Below are 21526 nucleotides of genomic sequence, written 5' to 3'. Positions count from 1 at the left end.
CAATGGATTCAGTTGACTATAAGATTCTTAATGTCACAATATGAACAAGAAGGGGAAGAAAAATAAAGCCAAGAAAGATATTGCAGTGATTTCCGTTGACCTCCGATATGCATCCAGAACTTTGGCAACTAAGATCATTTATTTAGGCACAAAATGACAGAGAGGACAAAGGTTAGGGATTGCCCTGAATATCCCCAGGAAAACTCTTCATTACTGTCTATTCAGTGTTTGTGACTTTCCTTTCTGACGGTAAGACGGAAGTGTAAAAACAGACTGCAGTTGCAAGAAAACAACATAGCTCTTCAAACAGGAATATTCATTCATCTTCAGTAACCATTTCATTCTGGTCAGGGTCACGGTGGAGCTGGAGCCTATTCCAGGAACCCTCAGTGTGAAGTAGGAATGCACCATGATGTGATCACAGTTCATCCCAGAGCACCATGCACACACACACACACACCCACCCACACACACACACACACACACACACACACACACACACACACACACACACACACACACACACACACACACACACACACACACACACACACACACAGTGTATAATAACCAATGTCCATTGGTACCAGCATGTTTTGGGATGGAAACCCATGCAGACACAGATAGAACATGCAACATGACACACAGACGGTAACTCAAGCTCAGGATCGACCTGGGGCTCTTGGAGCTGTGAAGCAAGAAACTGCACCACTATGCTGCCTGCCAACATGAATAGGCATCATGATCTAGGCAAATACTGTTGATTCTTATTAAAAACATGCATGTTCCAATTGGGAAATCTACATAGTGTTCATTGTACAGAAAATGTAGCCTTGTAACTTAAGTGTTAAAAGGCTGCTGTAATGCCAGAAATACATGACAAGAAAGGAATAAATCAAGATGGGGTATTCTGCCATAGGAAAATAATCAGCAATTTGACTCTCTTTTTCAACCTTAATATTGATTATTTTCCAAATAACTGATCCTCCCAAAATGTTTTATTCTTTTCATATTACTGTAATTTGCAAATGGATACATTTTCTAATTCATTCATGAATAACACACCATGTGTTTTCTCATTTATAGTTATATGTAATGGTGTTGAACTGCTACAAGACAAGTGAATTTAATTCACAAGACAAAAATGCATGCAACTTATATGTTACCTAAAAAAAGCCTTCTGTCTTGTAGATTATGTTGATCTAATAATAGGTTACAAAAAAATGACAGGTTCAGGCGGTAATACTGGAGACTAAAAAAATTGATAAATAATCTCAACTTCAGCATATCAATAATTAAACACATTTTTATTTCTTTATGTGGAGCATCTGTACCTGTGTAAATGATAAATTAAGCACATTAATATAAACTTGTTCTTGTTTGAATCATAGCTGGAACTAAAGACAGAGTTGGTGCTATAGAAAATGAATCAACAGTTGTGTGCGCTGTGGTTCAATAGGACATCAACTATCCAACACCTATGCAACTTAAAGTAAATGCAGAACTATTATTTTTTTTAACTTTTCAAATAATTAAAAATAATTTTTATTTACCTGGCAAATGAGACAACGATAAACCATTTAAAGTTCTACACTAATGGAGAATGCTAACTGTCCAGGTATTAATGTATTATAGGTTAGAAACCGGAAAATATCAACTATAGCAATTATAAAACATAAAACTAATGATATGAATAAATAAGCAATTTTTTAAAAGGAAAATAGTTTCATTAATATTATTATTATTATTTGTTCCCACTCCCTTGATCTTGGCCTATGCCTCTTGGGTTTTACTGACTTCACTCCCCTATTTCAGGATGGGAGTATGTAGTGCCATGAATGGCCATGTTTCCTGAGCAGCCACAGCACAGAAAACAAGATCTTTCCTGCCAGAGTTACCCCGGCTCGCTTTGTTCCCCGTCACAGTGGGCTTGTGACTGCACCTGGGCTCAGAATAGCATGCTGCTGTTGAGCTCATTCCAGCATGCTCAGCTTCAGTAAAATTAGATGCTGAGTCATTTATAAAGCTCTTAGTTCCATTGGCTTCTAATCATCTGTCATGAGATGTCCATCAGATAAGGCTTGTAACTGAAATTGTAGCCATAACATACAACTGTGTATATGTATGTGTATATAACAAGCACTCCAAACCTAGGACTGGTCAGAGGATGTATGTTAGACTTAAAAAAAAAAAAAAGCTGATTAGACACTGTGAAGGATTTCTATTTCCTGACAGAGAAACTGATGGCAAGGGCGGTCAAGGAGCAGACTCTCCTCACGAGCAGATCCAGCAGGCCATTCTGAGCTGTTTCAACTGTTATCAGGGCAGGAAAAAGCAGTGTGCTGCATTGCAAGGAAAGGACGAGTTCGAGGCTTGCGTTAGGTCTCATTAGCAACAGCAGGCAAACTCTGATGACCTCACATAACACTCTTGTCATAGCTTAACGCTATGAGACACAGGCTGACAGAAGAGTATGATCTGTAGGTATGTTTATGACAGTAAGCTGTGATATATGTTGTACCACAATCGTGGCATCCTTTTAGCCCTTATGTCATGCGTTTAATATATAGAGATACTTTTCAACAAGAGATTTAGGCTTGCCATCGTGTGACAGCCGTGATGCTGCAACAGACTGGACAATAGCTAGCCAGGGTGGAACTTCCCGGCCCTGAGGCAAGCAGGTTAGAGGCCAAAAGAAAAAAAAATATACACTCATACTGGCTATCACATTTGCTACATATCTAAGAACTTCTGTTGTCTTTCCAGGTAAATACATGACTAAATAATAAGGAACCAAATGGATAGTTCCACAATTGCTGCACCAAATGATCTATTCTCTTTAAAACACTAATATCTTCAGCACTTACAAATGTTCTGTGGCCATTCAAACATTTCTATTGTTAACCCATTTTATCATACAATCCCATTTTTAGTAAGATTTCTTTGCTGAAAATTATTGCATTTGCTCTTGAATAACAGGGTTAAAGTTTTAGCATAGCATTAGCAACAAATACACAAAAATGCGGTTAAACTAGCACCCACGATAATGGAATTAAGACAAACATTAGAAAACAATGATCGCAGATTAATCAATATGATTATCTTGTAGATTATTCCAGAAAAATTAATAAGGAGGAAAATCTAACAGGTCAAATGTAAATTTTTCATAACCTGTAATGGATGACTAATGGAAAAATGATATTTTGGAAATTAGTTATGTTTATTTACACAATATTGCAAAAATGATATGATTGTGAAGTATTTTAACGATTGTGTTTAAAATAAAGGTGTAGGCAAGGAAAAGAATAAGACAAGAATTGACATCTAACTAATGTAGAGATTTTATTAATGCTTTATTGATCGGAAATATACACATGGTTTGTTGGGAATGACACTTTTCCTGTGAATGCCATGTCTAAAATATTTACATTAATTCTAACACAAAAGTTAGAATCATCAAACTTGTTCCCAAAACTTCATTGCTCACACAGTGGGAGTATTAGTCTCTTTTGAAGTGTGTGAAGTAAGTGTGCTGAGAGTGTGCAGTGAGGGTGTGGGGACACACCGGCAGTCGGGCTGTATGGCCCATTATCAGATGATTAGCAAGAAGTCTCGCCTTTTCCTGCCACCAGTTTTCGATTTGGCTGTAGGAATAATAACTCCTAGTGCACTTTGGCTCACACTTCAAAAAGCTAACTGTCAGGAAAGTTAATCTAAGACTTTCCCCTCTTCATTCTTGTGTTTTGACAATAAAGATAGCCTATCACATGCCATGAAAAGCCGTCCGTCTCCCACTTTGTGTCTGATATGCCGAAGTAATTCTGACCAGTCAAATGGTCTCAGTTACTCAAAAGCTGTGATGTGTGTCCACCCTTTACACCACATTCAGGAAGAGAAATACAATGAATTTGTGACAAGGACTTCTGTCATAATCCCCCCCCCCTCTCCAGGATAAGCTGATAAGGATAGAACATAAACACAAAGAACAAGAGTTTCCATACCTTCCTACATAATGGGAACCAAGAGCAAAATGAACTAGGTGTATTTTTATAAATGTTTTTTTTTTAAATTATTTATAAATGAAAACAGCACATGTATATAGTGTCTGTTGTAGCTGAGGCTCTTATCATCAACCGCACAGGGGAAACTCTGATAGAAAACATCTGCAAAAATCAAAACTATCCTCAATCAAGACATCCAACAAGAAACAGCAATCAGAAGACCGGGGGGCGTCTTTTTCCGTTCGGAATGATGGACAAAAAGGAAAAGGAAATGAACATTAGGCACAGAAAATGGACGCAAGTGATGAGGCAAAGGAGAGAGTGCACGTGGCCAGGGTGCTGCTGCTGCTGATGATGATACAGAAGTTGATGTGCCAGGGCATCTGCATGGAGGAAGGCAGAGGCTGGACAAGCAGTGGCGTCGCTTGCTACAGGCGTGCTGACAGATCCTGGACACAAAGACGCTGCTGATTAAAGCTGGACATCTCAGCATTGGGTGTAGGCGCATAAAGAGACACACAGGCCCAACAAAGCAAAAACGCAATCACTGCGGTGGAATAGTGCAAAGCATTACACAAACTCTAGTTTATACAACACTTCTTGAAATATGTACTTATTGTACTGCTGCCCTTTACAGTAACTAAAAACTTCACAAAGAACAAAGAGACGATGTTTAGAAAAACAGATGAAAATACATTTATTGTTCTTTTGTGTGATTCAAAATCAATTTACAGACAATGTAAACAATGTGTAGTTGTGTTCAAATTCATTACTATTTTCCTACCCTTGTCAGTGTACCCTTCTTCCATTTTTTTTACACACATTTGGATTGGATTTCTATTCCTTATAATTACTAATTAAGACAGCTCAAAAAGTCTTTCAATTTTTCTACCAGAAAAATCAACCACAAGCAATACAAACGCATATTGTGGAAAAAAGTGAGCTCCTTATTGATAGTGTATGAGAGCAAAAAAAGGCATACCATATCAAATCACAACCTTGCAGTGTGACCGGAATATACTGTCCCCTTCTGGCCATCTCTTGTAAAACATTTGTTTAAAACATGCTGATACAGCAAATGAAGTAAGAGTGATGGTATAAATAGCTTGTAAAAAATGTTTTTTTATATAAAAATAACAATAAAAATGATACAATAGTTCCAGAGAAGAAAAGCAGTATTGCTGTTAGCTAGGCAAGCTAATTTCCCTGTATAACTGTGATTAAAATCGGTTTGCATTTCACTGACTAGATACTGCATGTCATGGATTTAGGACTGGACCGTAATCTTCCACATAGATGGAACATAATCCTATATCCAACACACACTTCCAGTATATTATTGCACATGGTTAATTAACACATAATAAAAAAATATTCACAGTTACAATGGTCCAAGTCAGATTTTAAAACCTGGATTTAACAAAGAAGGCAAGTTTGAAATAAGGTGCTTGTAAAACTCAACTATAAAAGATAAACATGGCTCTTGTGCAGAACTCTGAGGTTTTTCAACACTGAGGGAAAAAAAAACTTTACAAAGAGAAGCTTACTCTCTATTCACTCAACAAGATTGTTTCATCTAAATGTAAGGAGCATCCTGTATCCTCCCTCTCTCGGCAGACTGGGCTTCCTGCGACAGCCTTCCTCCAAAAGTGTCTTTAAGACCCATGAGGAACAGCAATGGGATGGATGCACTCTAAAAATAGTGGTGGATGGGAGGAAGGGGTCTTGGCTGAGCACGAGCTCAACAGGAAAGGGACAGTCGAGTTTAAGAGGTCGTTCTCTGAAATAGCTTCAGTGGACAACGATGCATCAATCACAGTCGCACCTCTGACAGCCAGCACACATTAAGGTGTTTGAATCAAAAAATGTAAACACAGGACCTTTAGAGAACATGAAGTCAGCCTTAAAGGGAGCACTTTAAGAACGTTGCATGGTTTGTAAAACCACAAACAATACCTGCAATAAAAGTTTAAATGCTCAAAGCCCTATAGTTTAAAGCTGTGATGAGAACGTCGCTGCTTTAACCTGCTTCAGACAGCAAGAAACCTCAATCCTCCACCAGCCTTCAGGTGATCCGTTCACCCATAGGCTGCGACTGAACAAGTCAGGTCTGAAATTTTCCACAGGGTATAAAAATGCTTCCTGAGCTGATCTACCAGGAAAACTGCCTGGAAAAAAAAAAAATCACTGGATTTTTGAGAGTCCGCTTGCCAACAGGAGCCTGAAATGGACTGCCGATCGGGAGACAGTGAAAGGCAGGCGATGGAGACCTGTTTATGGAAAGAATAGAAGAAATGTTAATTAACTTGAATTATTTTCAGTGATTTATTTTCTAAACTGTACAGTCTGGGTGGATCTGTGCCCTTGGTATCCTCAGATTCTTGTTACTGACCGACAGGAGTGAAACCTGCTAATGGGCTTCTGCTGTTGTACCACTTCCACTTTAAGGTTCAATGTTTTGAGCATGCTGGGATGCTTTTATGCTCAGCACAATTGGAAATAGTTATTATTTTGGGTTACTATATCAGCTTGAACCAATCTGGCCATTGTCTACTAACCTATTTCTTCAAAAAAAGATAAAAAAATAAAAAAAATCAGCAAGTTATGAAATACTCAAACTGTACGATCTGGTCAGAGTCAAAGGTGCTCGCCATTCTGTTGTAAACATTACCTGACGCTTTGACCTGTATTTTCCTGATATTTTGCTGATGCCAAAAGCATTGTCTGAGGGTATTAGATAACTGCATAAATGTTCAGGCATACATACATAATGTTCCTTATAAAGTGGACGGTGAGTGTGTATCATATATATGGAGAAGAAAGACACTCTCGACTGATTTCAGGTAGACCTTATTTTAGGTCTTTCTAATGAGTGTATAATAACTCTGATCAAATCAATTAAACCAAAAGTGTTTTTCTAACACAGTTATAGCTTGGTAGTATTATTAGACTCTGACCTATTTGTACTAGCAAGGGAAGCAAATCTGTATAGCACTATGGATAAGATTGTATGCTAGATGAGGTAAACTTAAATGCAATCCCAGTAAGAAATGCCATCTGTCTCATGACTGATTTTAGGGTGTGTTCATTTGTTTTATCTGTATTTGGTGCTGAGGTGGTTGACATTTAGTCTTTGGCCCGCAGGGAACCCTACTGCCCTGCTGTCCCCTTTTACTTTCCTGAGAGAATTGTCCTCTTTCTATCTGAGGAAAAGAGACCAACCCTTAGGGAAACACGTCCTGCTCTAGAAACACCTAAGCCAAAGACCAAATGAAAACACGCACATACACATACACACAGACACAGCAGTCCTAGTTAACAGAACCGCCAGCCCTATTGTACGTCGTCAGTACATTGCACACTGGACAAATATCAACTGAAATCGTTTTTTCAGATCGTCATTTGTTAGTCAGACACCGGTACATTCTGATTTGCTTGGAAAATATTAGAACGCACTCCTATATAAAATTTCCAGAATTATTTTTATCTGACAAGTTAGTGGTTAAAAAGTGGGTTATAACTGACAGCTGATCAAGATGGTAGTGACATGCAGACAGGATTAATAAGCCAAGGGAATGTGTAAACAAGTATAAGGAAAAGAAATGTCATATGATTCATTTTTTTGTCTGGACAGCTTATTAAAACCCCCCCATACATTTCCCATGTGACAAGAAGGCCACAAACAAAGCCATCTAAATCAACTTTGCATACTTGAGCTAACAAGTAATGTCCTAAAAAAAAAGTCCTAAAACTAACCAAAGGCACGAATGAGTTCCCTCTGCACGGCCCATGTGACTGTGTTGATTAAACAGGCAGAGGTGAGACCAGCAAAGAGCACGTTATACAGGAAGACTATGTGGAAGTTTCCCAGCCAGTTGTACCTTCCAAAGTCCCCAAACAGATCAAACCTTGTGATTCCTAAATACAATCAGGGAGAACAATATGAATTTCACAAGACAGCAAATAAAAAAAAGGAAGTGAACTGATAATGTTTGATAAAACATACTCTTGAGAACAGCACATTACAATCAACATTTCTTGGCAAAAGAGTTTTGAAAAAGTCTTTTGTTTTCATCTAACAAACATAAATCAGATTAGTTTTCCATAGCATTGCTCACCCAGAGTACGAGAGAATACAGGCAGAGCTGAACTGAGAACCATGAGACACACACAGTTCACTATAATCTGTAAAGACACAAAGCTCAAACTGTGAGAATGTATTTAAAAATGACCATGTGAGCATTTCTGCACTGATGGGACTATATGTGTGTGTGTGTGTAGCATCTGTACCTGTGTAAGGTTGGTGTCTTGAGCTTGAGGCCGAAGGCTGCTGAAAAGAGGAGAGCTGTAGAAACCAACCACTGAGGACACCATCAGATAGCTAGAGTTAAAGTTAAGGGCCAAAACACATCACAGACAAAAGTATATGATCTAATAATATATAAGACAAGAAGATTCATTGCACAGTTTGGCTGTGGATAGCATTGGCCTGGTTCAATACTGAACTAATCGCTGTTACAATGTGGAGTTTTGAATTTTCTATACATGTCTGCATGGATTTCCTCTGTCTTTTACAGTTATGAGATTTTTACAGATTTCCTGTACCACCTTTACAACAGGAGTCAAAAAAGGTCCCTGTAACTGGTATCTCTAGTGGAAACTGCTCTTATCTTCTGATGCATGATATCTAAGTGTCATTGAAACTAAACACCACTGTAACACAGCGCCCCCTTGTGGACAATCTTTAGCCTGCTGAGTAAAGGGGGGGGCAAGGCTTAAGGTCTGACAGGGTCTCATCTCACAAAAGAGTTGATGGACTCGATTAAAATTTTATTTTTCACAGCATTTGCACTCCATGTGAGAATAGATTATTGAGGTTTCTGAGAAGCACATTTGGAATAAAACATCGATAAATGTTCACCAGTGACTCAAACAAATCATGATTAAAAAAATACATCAAAACTATGAAGAAAGGATACAGGAAAAGAACAACTTGTACTGTGGCCCCCAAAGAGCCAAACATAGAGAAGGAAGCTAAGCCCAAATGCGGGTCCTGCAATAAAAAACACAGTGGAATACATTATGCATGCATGTATGTATGTATGTATGTATGTATGTATGTGCATACAAACATATATATATATATATATATATATATATATATATATATATATATATATATATATATATATATATACATAAAATGTGTGTACCAATGAAATAAATCTTACCCCTACCCCCCTGGGCAAGGCAGACTCATCAAAAAGCAGTTCCAACACATGGAAACACACCATCAACACACACACCACCTGAAAAGCAATATCAACAAGCCATTGCATTATTACAGCACAAATTAATATTATTTAATAATTCAAACAAACAGAATCTATATTATAATGCTAATACTTACTGTTAATGCTAAGAGTAGCAGCATGACCAGTGGGTAGCCCAGATTACGCTGCCATGCTGATGCCTTTCTTCGTGTCTCTGTAAAAATAAATATATAGATAGATAGATAGATAGATAGATAGATAGATAGATAGATAGATAGATAGATAGATAGATAGATAGATAAAGTAGAAAAAGTGCTGAATACTAAGTGAAATCCACTTAGGATTCATGTGAATTTACAGTCCTACATGTGAGATAAGGGCTCTCACCTAGAGCCATGCGCTTGGCCTTTATGCTCACAATCTGCTTCTTCATTGTCTCCAAATTCAGGCTCAGCCAGCAGGAGGTGCTGCTTCCTGAGAGAAAGAGAGAGAGTAATTAGTTACTGAGTGAATGTTAGCAATAAATACAGCAGTTATAGAGCCTCATGTCTCCCATAATCCCCGACTCACTTTTAAGTTTCCGCGAGAGAGAAGCCTCTTCAAACACAGCACAGTTCATCGTCTCTTCCACGTCCTCCAGCAGCTGTCCAACGAGAAGCAATCATTAGCATCACTTCAACTTTGATCTATTGATTTATTTTATTTTTGCTTTTTTATGAAAGGCTTGTTTATTCACATATAAATGTCTAGAAAGGCTTGAATAATTACACAGCTCCACATGAGATCAAGAACTTTGTAGTTCAAAACATTTTCTTCTTTTATTTAGTTTACAAATTGATATTAGAAATATAAATGTATAAAAACAGATTTTCATGCTACTATTTTGAAATGCTACTGGCATTCAGATGAACCATATTTAAATAAAGAGAACATGCCATTGTGCCAAAAACCTGCTTTCCTATTGGTTGGTGTTTAAATGTTAAAAACTCACATATCGCCGTGATACCTATAGGAAGGTTTGTTCTGACTACCACGCTTCTCAAGTTTTGTTTTTTTTTTACTTAGTTTTTTTTAACTTAGAAATGTTTTGGCTCTGATGCGTCATACTGTGGAATGTTGCGTTTAATCCTCCAGATGTAAAAGTATATAGGCCAGTATGTGAATAATGCTGCTACCACTTGTGTCATGCATCAAATATAAACCAGTCCTCTTTGTTCCACCTTAGTCTGCATCAACCCTTCAAACCATGCAGTGTTTTATTCCTTATGAATTGTTTGAACCGAGCAGTGACGTCAGAAAGAGCTGCACCTTATCAAACACGCCTGTTGACGCTGATGTTTTGAGAAGCTATGTCAAGCGAGCGTAAACTCTCTTTTCACTAGACTGGTAAATCAGTGAAAGAAATAAGCCTTTATATTAGCTTTATACTGACTTACATTCTACATACGTTACTGTTATAATAAAATGTTCAATTGTTTCAGTTATGTGGGAATGTGGGATATTGAAAAACCAATATCTTGAATGCTTACCCGTGGTTTAACCAATAAACTTCCAGTGACGCTAAACATCCGTGACATTCCAAAGGGAGTGCATACTGTTGAAGAGAAATGCAGAAGAGTCAGCACAACAGACACACACACACACACACACACACACAAACACACACACAGTGGCTGGACCATAAACAAATGCATTAACACTTGAATTGAAAATGAATTTCCAAACAATTTTAAAGAAAAATAAAAAAGAATGACGAAATGAAATTAACATATTAAAGGACATTATACATGTATTCTAACCATCTATTCACTCTACCGAAAATACACTTACATAATAGCAGCAGAACTCCAAACAGTGATATACAAGAATAGAGGTAGGGCAGGTAGTACTCCCACAGGTCTGAAATAACATACAAGGGACTGAGATTTAAAAAAAAATCTGTTTACTGCAATGTTTACTTCATTTCAGTAGGAAATAAATGCTCAGATTCAATCATTTATTCGTTTTCAAAGTTTTCAAGTCCGCAAGTTTCATTTATCAATTCTAATACATTATTTCAACTGTAGCAACGTACAAAAGACGTGAACAGATTTTTAAAAAGAATGTGTATAGTGAGTTGTGTCTGAGGAGACATTTATTTAGCATATTGGAAAAGAGTATCATGTCTTTCAAACCCTGCTTTATAAATAAATCTAAGATAAAACTGTAATATGAACTTCTGACATGGTAAAATAACATGACAAGCTGTATATATTTTCTATATCTAATTTTTGCCTTATGAAGTGGGGAAAGAGACTGACGAGAAGATGACCATGTGTAGCTGCTATAATAAGTGTTTTACAAACGTTCTACACAACAACATATGTGTTGATCGTTTATCATTAATAAAAATGCAAATGTTGGCAAATTGTTGTGGTAAAAGAATAGAACGTGTCGGACGGTAGTCGGCTTTCGTGGCGGTAACGGAGCCTTGCTTTGTTCTGAACCATTTCTTGTAAATGTCTTATTTCTTAATTACACAACAAACTATATTTAGTAAAGTGCATCAAAAAGAAATTCTCTAACACACTCACCATAGAGACTTTCCCTGGCAATGTTATCATGAAGTAGTGCTGATGCCACCCACACAATGCCGAGCACCAGCAGACTGAGCAGAAGCAACATCACAGTGGTCTCGTACACCCGGGCCATCACACCCTGTAACACAATCAATCACTCACTCACTCAATCACACTGGTTGTTGACTTAATGTGTTGATTTTTTTAACAAGATTCAGAAACCAATGAGCAAATCAAATCAATGCATTCAAGATATATGACTGAGGAGTTACAAAATTTAAAAATGCTGATTACCTTTCTGGAGCCAACAAAGCCTTCTGACTCTGTAAAGAAGTAAGCGAAGGGCATGAGGAAGACCAAGGAGAGGTTGGAAAAGAGAAAGACTAGGTTCCAGAGACCTGCACAACAAAAGAAGGATAAAACTCTCATATTGGATCTGTAAGTACATCAACTGACTGTATTATAGGAATACGGTGTCTTCGGTAAGATTACTAGACATCTTTTGAGCCACGGTGAAGTAACAGAAAATTACTTTGCACATGCTGACTGAATTTAGCACATACCATTTAAGTACTATTGTTATTACTAGCGCCTTGGCTCTGGTGGTGAGTGCCAGTGCTCACAAGTGAATGTCAATCATGATTTGTATGAGCAAACACCTGGCCTGATACCAAGAAAACAGCCCTAATGTCAATCAACGCTTTTTATGATTGTGCTTTCAGCTTTTACATCAATCAAATCTGAACACGGTCATTAACTGATGTTCTAGATGCTTTCGTGTGCTAGTGTGTGTGCGTGTTTATGAGAGTGTTTGTGTTTCTGTGTACCGTGGATAAGCGACCCATTGAGCCACTGCATGTAGTAGTTGTGTGGAAAAGAGAGCAGGATCTCATTGGACAGGATGGAGATGGGCAGGAGGAGAACTGCACCCATGGCTACAGAGAGAGTGAACGTACACAACCACAGCCTAGAGAGGGCACAAATCCAAAGAAAAGAAGAACAGTGCGTGTTAGTGACACGATGATGGAGGGACAAAGTGCAAACCAGTGCAGATATTAACAATCAGAACACAGAGATTATCAGAGAAAATCACACACACGTGCGCGAGTCTTATTACTTCAACACACTAGTTCCAATAGTTCATCTGAAGCAGTTTATTACTTACGCAATTTTATTCACAGTGGCATCCTCAACGTCATCTGGAGAGATAAAGCAGAGAGAGAGAACAAAAATCACAATGACGTGGTCAGCGTGCATTAGTAAGTCTTACGAAATTTTGTATGTTGAAGTCAGATTGTTCTGATCTGCAAGCTTCCTTCCTTTACTCAATTTTATTCAAGGAGTATGACCAAATTTGTTACAGAACTGTAGACAGATAGCAACAGACAGGCAGATGAATAGAACCAGACAGAGAGAGACAGAACAGCAGAAAGACCTGAAAAACAGCAGGAAATGAGACACAAAGACATAAAAAACCAAAAAAGACAGACAGCACGACACAAATAACAAGACAGTCTGACAGGGACAGTAAAGGACAGAAAAGGAAGGAGAAACACAAATAAGACAAAACAGTGCAAGAATGAAAGAAAGCAAATTCAAAAGAACAGGCAGCAAAACATACTATGAATCACATATAATAATGGAGACACAATTATTGAAGGAAGAAAAACAACACTTATGAAATAGCAGTTAACCCTGACAAAATAATAGAACAAAGTAATAACTTGCTGTTTTTTTTTTTAGAGAAGATGTAACAAAAAGTTGTATGTTAAAAACGTAATTAATAAACGTAAATAATAAATACAAAATCACATTTTCCATCTCAAAGAGAGGAAATCTGAAATATCTGCTCCTAAGAATTGAGATTAACAAAGCTTGCGCAATTCAATTCTGCCACGAGGCAAAACATATGAGAACTTTGAAACAGCAAAACAAACTTCTGCAGATTTCTGGATGACTTCGTGCCAAAATGACAATCAATCTGTGAACAATTTGGAAAATCTCCAAGCAATCTAACAACTCTGTTGTATTAACCTACTGTTATTAAAGGTGCAAACAAGTGGTGCTTTGTGTCTCCATAAAACAGAATAAGTGGACACACGTCAGGCTTGAAGTTGGAGGTAAGAAGCCGTGCGTTTATTTTCTCACGGAAACATTCTTCACAACCCCCAACCTCTTCATGTTGACAGGAACATTGCGTAAAGCCCTTCCACTGGCATCTGCAACACTGATCCTAGCATATCATCTTAACATCCCTGTGACAGAAACGCTCACATGCAGACAACCTCCGACTATATGCAAGGCTAACATGTCTGCAATACAAGGCGAAAATAGGGTATAAATGATCCAAAGCATAAGCAAAAGGTTTCTAGTGTTTCTTTAATGCTTTGGCACTACACATAACTTACTCTGCATCTTAACATAATGCATGTGCGATACAGAAAACAGCATTTATGATGAGAAAGTGCCCAGGGCGACAATACTTACCCGTAACAAACTCGGCATTCTTCTTGAAGTGTGTCAGAATGAGGTAGGACAAGATGTATAGGCAGACAAATAGCTGCACGCAAATCTATAAAAAAAAATTAATGAAGAATAATTACCAGGTTTGGAAAATGCCTGAACAATGACTACTAAATGCAGTGATTATAAACAAAATCTGAACTAAATTTGAAGCTCACAAAAAAAAGGATCACAGTTAAATATATTTGAAGTGTGAAGGAAAGTGTGAAGGAAAAGAAACGTGTTATTACTCTAACAGGTTCTCAATATGAACAGAATTTACATTTCATGGAACTGAGTAGAGTTGCCTTTAGTACATTATCAGTGTTGGAAATAAGCTCCATTAATATCCAGAGTACAAAGCAGCTCTTGGAAAATCTCCCATCATCCCCTACCCACACCCATGCAATCGCAAGCTTATCACTCCTGCACCATGCCGTGTTCATTCACAGCTGGCCATACTCGGACAGCTTATCAATAGAGAACGTGCGTAAATGTGAAGATAATAAAGGACTGAGCAGGCCAGGCATCTGGCTGTAACGGAGTGTTAAGAACACAATACAGCCATGAAAATACAATGTCCGAGAGGAATACATGGCATACCCAGGGCAAGGGGTTATAACACAGGACAAAATGGAAGAGAGACAGCAGTAGTAGTGTAACTGATCGCTTACAAGCCTATACTTTCTTAGGGTGATACTTAGCCTATTATTAGCTTTTTCACAGACCTGCCTAACAATATGAAATGTTTTCAATAATTAGCTGACTCAGCTATTAAAAGAAGAATAAAAAATACTGCTAGAGAACTAGTTAGCTTGCTAGGTTTTGACAGTGCCGTTTTGGTACAATCTTCCCTCAGGCAATCCATCTGATAAACACTTGACACACACACACAGAACACACAACACTATTCTTACATTATTTACTTAAAACGTGTTTGTGTCTTGTCAATGTCATTCTGTTACACTGTGGAGCTTCTGTACTAAAACGAATTCCCTTTTATGTGAAAACATACCTGGCAATAAAGATCGTTCTGATCTCTAGCCTTATCAGGGTGTGACAGTTTTGATACACATCCTCCCTTTTTTTGTTTAATCGTGCAAAAAGTGTTGCCATGTGGCTAATACTATTTTCCCGTGTTTAACTACAAATGTAATTGAAAAGTAATTGATAAAAAAAAAAGAATATGAATAAGTAACAGTCAATATTTACATGCACGGTTGACTAATTAAGAGCTGAATGACTGATTATTCCACTACCACATACAGCAAAAATAATCCTGAATCACAGGATGAACTGTTTTTCTTTCCAAGGGAAAACCTGAATAACTGCCTGTACTTATCAATGTTCTGACATGAAACAAACTGACATGGGTCAAAATGCCCTACAGCCAACCAAGAACTTTTTGTTTATTAGGAAAACATTATGTAATTAATTTCATGTAACAATAAAAGGTCCTCTTTATTTTTTAAAAGGCAAAACTGGAATTGTCTGGAATCTGTGCTAAAACTTCATGAATGAGAAAGAGGAAATGAAAGAGCAGCAACAGATGGAGGAAAAGGATTGTGGCTCAAATCCCAGTGGCTAGTAAAACCAGATGAAAGTGGCTGACCAGGATTAAAATAACGATCACAATGGCATTAAATCAGTCTGGGCAAATGTCTATTTGTCTGATGACCTGTAACATGTAGTCTGATGTTGACCAACACGTTACAGTTTCAATACAATATAAATGTTTATATACTGCAAGAGAATCAGATGTAATGGGATAGTTTTCATCACTACTGTATTTCTGGTATTTTGTCATTGTTCTCTAGCCAGCGATACATGTTTCAACACATTCATCCAGAAAGTTTGGCAAGAAAAAAGGAACTACTTGTACATCCTTTTGCAGTTCTTTAGCCCATTGACTATACAGTGGCAAGAGGCCATGACAGTAACATTAAACCTGTTTCAGATTGAATTGCTTTGTACACTTCAAATAATTGATTACATGTATGAATACAAAATCTGGGGGCTGTTTTGCCTGTTTTTGGGGCAACAACACAAAGAGACACTCAATGCACAGCAAAATCACATCCTGCCACTCCAGGGTGACACTGGATTGAGAACTCTGAGAAAGGAAGTAAAGCAGGAAACAGAAATTTCAACTCCAAAATGCAATCATCGGCAAAAAAAAGCCAGATAACTGTGACCGTGACTGGTAAAGCATGTGTTCAGAGGCTTTACTGTATAACTAGAGTAAAATCTCTCTACCTGAATCAGGGCTGTACAAAAAAAACAAAAAAAAAACCTTATACTTCCACCCTAACATGACAGATGGCTTTAGAAGACACAATACACCATAACTAACGTCACCCATCCACCCAGTCTCATTGGCACTATGACAAAGCCTAAAGCCTACAAGGAGGAGCAGCAGCTTACGTTTTCTACTAACTACAGTATTTACATTGGAGGAGAAGTAGCTTAGAAACCAAACAAAGTTTTTTCTCCTAATTCAGGACTTGACACAACAGCACTGGAACAGCAGGTTAAATAGCTGAGGTTAACAGTGAACTAGACAAAAAAATAGGTTTGAAAATGTTTTTTCTGATACTCAGTGAATTCAATTAAATTAAACATTAAGCTAAAAAGCAACTATAAATGTTGTAATATTTGCCTTGGTAATACAGATTTCAGTGGTTCTATATATCTGTGAGCATTTTGATAAATTATGGCTTTACTTCGTTCTAAAAAAGGAAAAGAAAATGTCAAATCAACCCTGAGCACAATCACTGTCAATGATTTTGGGTCATTTGCTTATTGTTAAACAGAATTAGTTAAAATGACAATACTTAGTGCTCAATGCACATGCTTGGCTTACTTAACCCAGTACAATAATTAACCTGACATGAGCTACCTTTTGAACTAACATTTTTTTATTATTAACTTTTATCATTATTAAAAGTATAATAGCCACTGCTAGAAACGACCAGACATAGGAACAGTTTCTTCCCTCAGGCTATACACGGAACACACAACACTATTCTTACATTATTTACTTAAAACACATACTTATTTATATTTCAATTGGCACATATACAAACGTGCCATTCTCTTACACTGTGGAGCTTCTGTACCAAGACAAATTCCTCGTATGTGAAAACATACCTGGCAATAAAGATCATTCTGATTCTGAAAGCTAGCATTAGTGAAGGTCACTACGTTGCAATATGGTGGTGTAGCAGGTAGTCAACTCTTTAAAGCTCCAGGGCCCACCAGCTCAATGCTGAGCTCAGGTTACTGTTTGTTTGTTTGTGCTTTTGGATGTTGTATCTGGACTCACTAAAAAAGGTGGTGGGTGGATTGGCTATTTGTAATACCCCCTTGACTTTCTACATAATATCAAGTCTTCCTGTAATGGCTTTCAGATCCACCATGACTCTGACCAAGATAAAGCAGCCACTTAATAGATAAATAACTACTATGATTTCTAGTATAATAAAGAATAGGTTCACTTGTTTATTAAATTGCAAAGAAGAGCACGTCATATTTTTCTTTCAATACCTTATAACTAGGCTAAACAGAAAAGTTTAAGATGTTGCTCACTCCTAACCCTAATTATGTTTCCAACCAACTCCAACCACAAGTATGTATAGTCTCTTTTTATTGAGGCTTCTTGCTAAATATACAAACAACAGACCCCATTCATGAAGAGAATCGCCGCTCACCAAACTACCTGGCAAAACATGGTTGTTCAGGCTGGATCATACAACAGCATGTTATGCAGAGAGAATAGAGGAGAGCCACATGCTCCTATGAAGCACTACAGAGTACAACATGTAGTTGACACGATCATGGGGTCACGATTCCCCCCACTCTTTTACTCCATCCTATCTCATGTGTGCAATTCCCAAAAACAAATTCTACAAATAGGCACAACTCTGTTTTCATCACACTGTGTATAAGCAGGATGCTATAGTACAGACATTTCCAACATTTGTAACCATTATTAATGCACAGAATTTCTGACTTGCATCAACACACGTATATACAAAGATTTGCTGATTTCAATAACTACAGCTTAAACTTGTAAGTGGTCCTTAATATCATCTAGTTAAGTTTACTTCCCCACTGTTTCTCAAATAGACTCAAAGAATGGTCAAATTTGCACATTATTTAAAGTTATAGAACAGTGTTTCCAATATGGGTTTTATTATTTTTAATTCTATTTACGGTGGCAGAAACCTACATTTATTATAGTTATTAGAACACATTCCTGTACATAAAGGTACAATTTGATGTCTATGTAATTGATTTCACAATAAAATGCATACTTGACAACAAACAATTTGAGAAACCCTGTTCAAACAAAGAACAATTTTAGTGCAGACTTTGCAAATGTTATGATTATGGGAACATATATTCCACATCCAGCACAAATGAGACACGGGGAACCTGCATGTTCACATGACTAGAAAAAACAAATCCAGTTTTACATAACCCCATGATCACACGTTTTACATAGGCCAGGTCAAGATTATAACACCGACAGCAGACTATCATCTGTGTAGATCATCAGACACTGATCTGCTTCTGCAAGAGCTGAGTCAAGCTACAGGTTGAATTTCTCAACAGACTTCGATCTAACCAAGAACACTGATGCTATTTTAACCTGATTTGTGTCTGACATTATGCATGTCTAGAATTATTCACTGCAGGCATCAGAAAGTTGATGAGTGTGAGATTTGTGCGGTCCGAGTATAAAGGTCAGCATCGTTGCCTCGTCGTAAGATTCTTCAGGACTGAAGTTCACTTTGCGTTACACAAGGACAAGTCCAATAAAAGACATCACTGCAGGTGGCTGATTATCTCACAAATTTGCAAGCCTCAAATTCATTTTTTGAAATTCCATTTCGATTTCTAGCAAAAATATGTCATGTGCAAATCCTGGTGCTTGAATAAATGCATCAGCTCCCTTACGCTTAAATAAACAAAGAGTTTAACTACATTTACATTTATGGCATTTAACAGACACCATTATTCAGAGTGACTTACATTTTTTTTTCCAGTTTCTACAACTGAGAAATTGAAGGTTATTAAAGGCCTTTCTCAGGGGCCCAGCAGTGACAGTTTGGTGAATATGGGATTCGAACCCATGACCTTCTGATCAGTAGTCCATATGCTACCACATCCCATAAATAGCTAATACAATATGATCACAGTGGATATTAACAAAACAACCCAAAAATGTTTATCACGTGAACTCATGTTAACATTAGACACAGGTAAACGTTTAATGTTTAGGGTTTCATATCAAGACTAGGAAAAAAATCCTTAAGCACATAACGTCCCAAAATGTAGTACCTGAATCGACTCCCTCCCCTTTTTCATTTATTTATTTATTATTATTTTTTTATCATGCATTTCACAATCATTAGGCTCAAATAAGTCAATATGCAACATGGCTCATATGATCCATGAGCTATGATTATGTTAAAGTTGTTTGTGCAGTAAAACTTACTATGATCTCTCGGACCCGGTCATGGAAAAGCTGCTCTCTAAGCGACACGTCGTCGTTTGTTTCCATCCCGAGGAGCTGAAATGAACATAAATGCATTTAAGCTTCAACTAGAAAGAAGTTGTGTTTGTTTTAATGCAGACTCTCTGTAATCCGAGCGTTAACGTCTCATTAAACCGGAGAAGTTACAAGCGAAGGTGATCCTAAACTACATTTCTACAGCTTTAAAGACACTGTTGTGTACGAAAAGCTATTTTAAAAAACACACGAGTGTATTCATTACTCGTAAGAAAACACCAACACACTGCAAACATTTTGATCCACGCTCTCTTACGCCTTCTGTGGGGGTTGCGTTAGAAGGGGGCGGGGCTATTGTGTTTAAAATAAAATGGGCGTGGCTTATATCGGAGACAAAGGTTTCTGCTTCTCTGTACTGTAAATAAAATTTTCAACCAGTTCTGCTAGATTTTATTTCATTTATTTCTATATTTATTCTGAGGAGAAATGTGTAAATTATAACAGCAGAAATATATATATATATATATAGTATTTGTTTTTGTTTTTTTCTATAAAGAGATTTCTTCATATATATATATATATATATATATATATATATATATATATATATATATATATATATATATATATTAATCGGTATTGTTACATATTACATATACCTATTGTTATTGGTATATAGGTTTTGTTACTGCATTTCATTGGCTCTGTACATGTACCTTGCACAATGACAATAAAGTTGAATCTAATCTAAACTAAAGATTTAATGAAGTGATCAGTCTGGTATGTTAATTGAAGCCATGTGTGTAACTGTTAATCCTTTGCCCACCCCAACCTCTCTATAGAGGCAACACTACTGAACACCTGCCTCAGTGAGTCTATGGTATGCTAAGAATCTTCCTCCTGGAAGAACACAAGCACCTGGGGTCCTCTAAAACCTTGTCTAGGCCATGGAATTATACATACAGTCCCATCTGAAATGATTGGAATGGCAAAGCCAGTTCATTTTTTCTCAAAAGATAATTAGAAGATGATTTATAATCAATTTAACTTTTAATTTTACTCTCACTCACTCACTCATTTTCTACCGCTTTATCCGAACTTCTCGGGTCACGGGGAGCCTGTGCCTATCTCAGGCGTCATCGGGCATCGAGGCAGGATACACCCTGGACGGAGTGCCAACCCATCACAGGGCACACACACTCAATAACCCACACACTACGGACAATTTCCCAGAGATGCCAATCAACCTACCATGCATGTCTTTGGACCGGGGGAGGAAACCGGAGTACCCGGAGGAAACCCCCGAGGCACGGGGAGAACATGCAAACTACACACACACAAGGCGGAGGTGTGTCAAACCCCGACCCTGGAGGTGTGACGCGAACGTGCTAACCACTAAGCCACCGTGCCCCCCCTTTTAATTTTATATATCCGGTAATTATATATACATATGTTAAACAACATAGAACCTAACACATTATATAGGAGACCACCCACCATTTAACTCAAGCAAGGATATTGAAACATGTAACTGACAGGTGTTTCTTCTAACCCACATGTGTTCTGTTAGAATGAATGGTTAAACAATAAATAGCTATAAACATCTACACTTGGCATTTGTCGGTTGGTTTCACTTCATGAGTTAATATAGCATTTTTTTTTGTCGAAACAATC

The 21526-nt window shown here is 37.5% G+C and overlaps 1 protein-coding gene across 3 annotated transcripts; it reads right to left on the bottom strand.

Annotated features, from left to right (window-relative positions):
• Positions 1-4673: 4673 nt before the first annotated feature.
• On the bottom strand, positions 4674-20195 carry lmbr1l (limb development membrane protein 1-like). 3 transcript variants are annotated; one of them, XM_047807313.1, is made up of 18 exons: positions 20118-20195; positions 19838-19912; positions 14320-14404; positions 12998-13031; positions 12660-12799; positions 12127-12230; positions 11848-11971; positions 11105-11173; positions 10804-10868; positions 9845-9917; positions 9662-9748; positions 9412-9488; positions 9233-9310; positions 8981-9054; positions 8292-8382; positions 8120-8186; positions 7758-7919; positions 4674-6271 (listed from the first exon to the last, which is right to left on the bottom strand). In XM_047807313.1, the coding sequence occupies exons 2-18, from the start codon at positions 19901-19903 to the stop codon at positions 6186-6188; spliced, it is 1482 nt and encodes a 493-aa protein (XP_047663269.1). In that variant the 5' UTR covers positions 19904-19912; positions 20118-20195; the 3' UTR covers positions 4674-6185. The 3 variants fall into 3 exon arrangements, with proteins under 3 accessions (XP_047663269.1, XP_047663268.1, XP_027026523.2); XM_047807312.1 differs by having other exon boundaries at positions 20140-20177; XM_027170722.2 differs by having other exon boundaries at positions 19838-20181.
• Positions 20196-21526: the final 1331 nt, after the last annotated feature.

This window comes from Tachysurus fulvidraco, chromosome 23 (assembly GCF_022655615.1).
Source record: "Tachysurus fulvidraco isolate hzauxx_2018 chromosome 23, HZAU_PFXX_2.0, whole genome shotgun sequence".
NCBI classification, from domain to species: Eukaryota; Metazoa; Chordata; class Actinopteri; order Siluriformes; family Bagridae; genus Tachysurus; species Tachysurus fulvidraco.
This window is presented reverse-complemented; position numbering and strand designations above follow the sequence as displayed.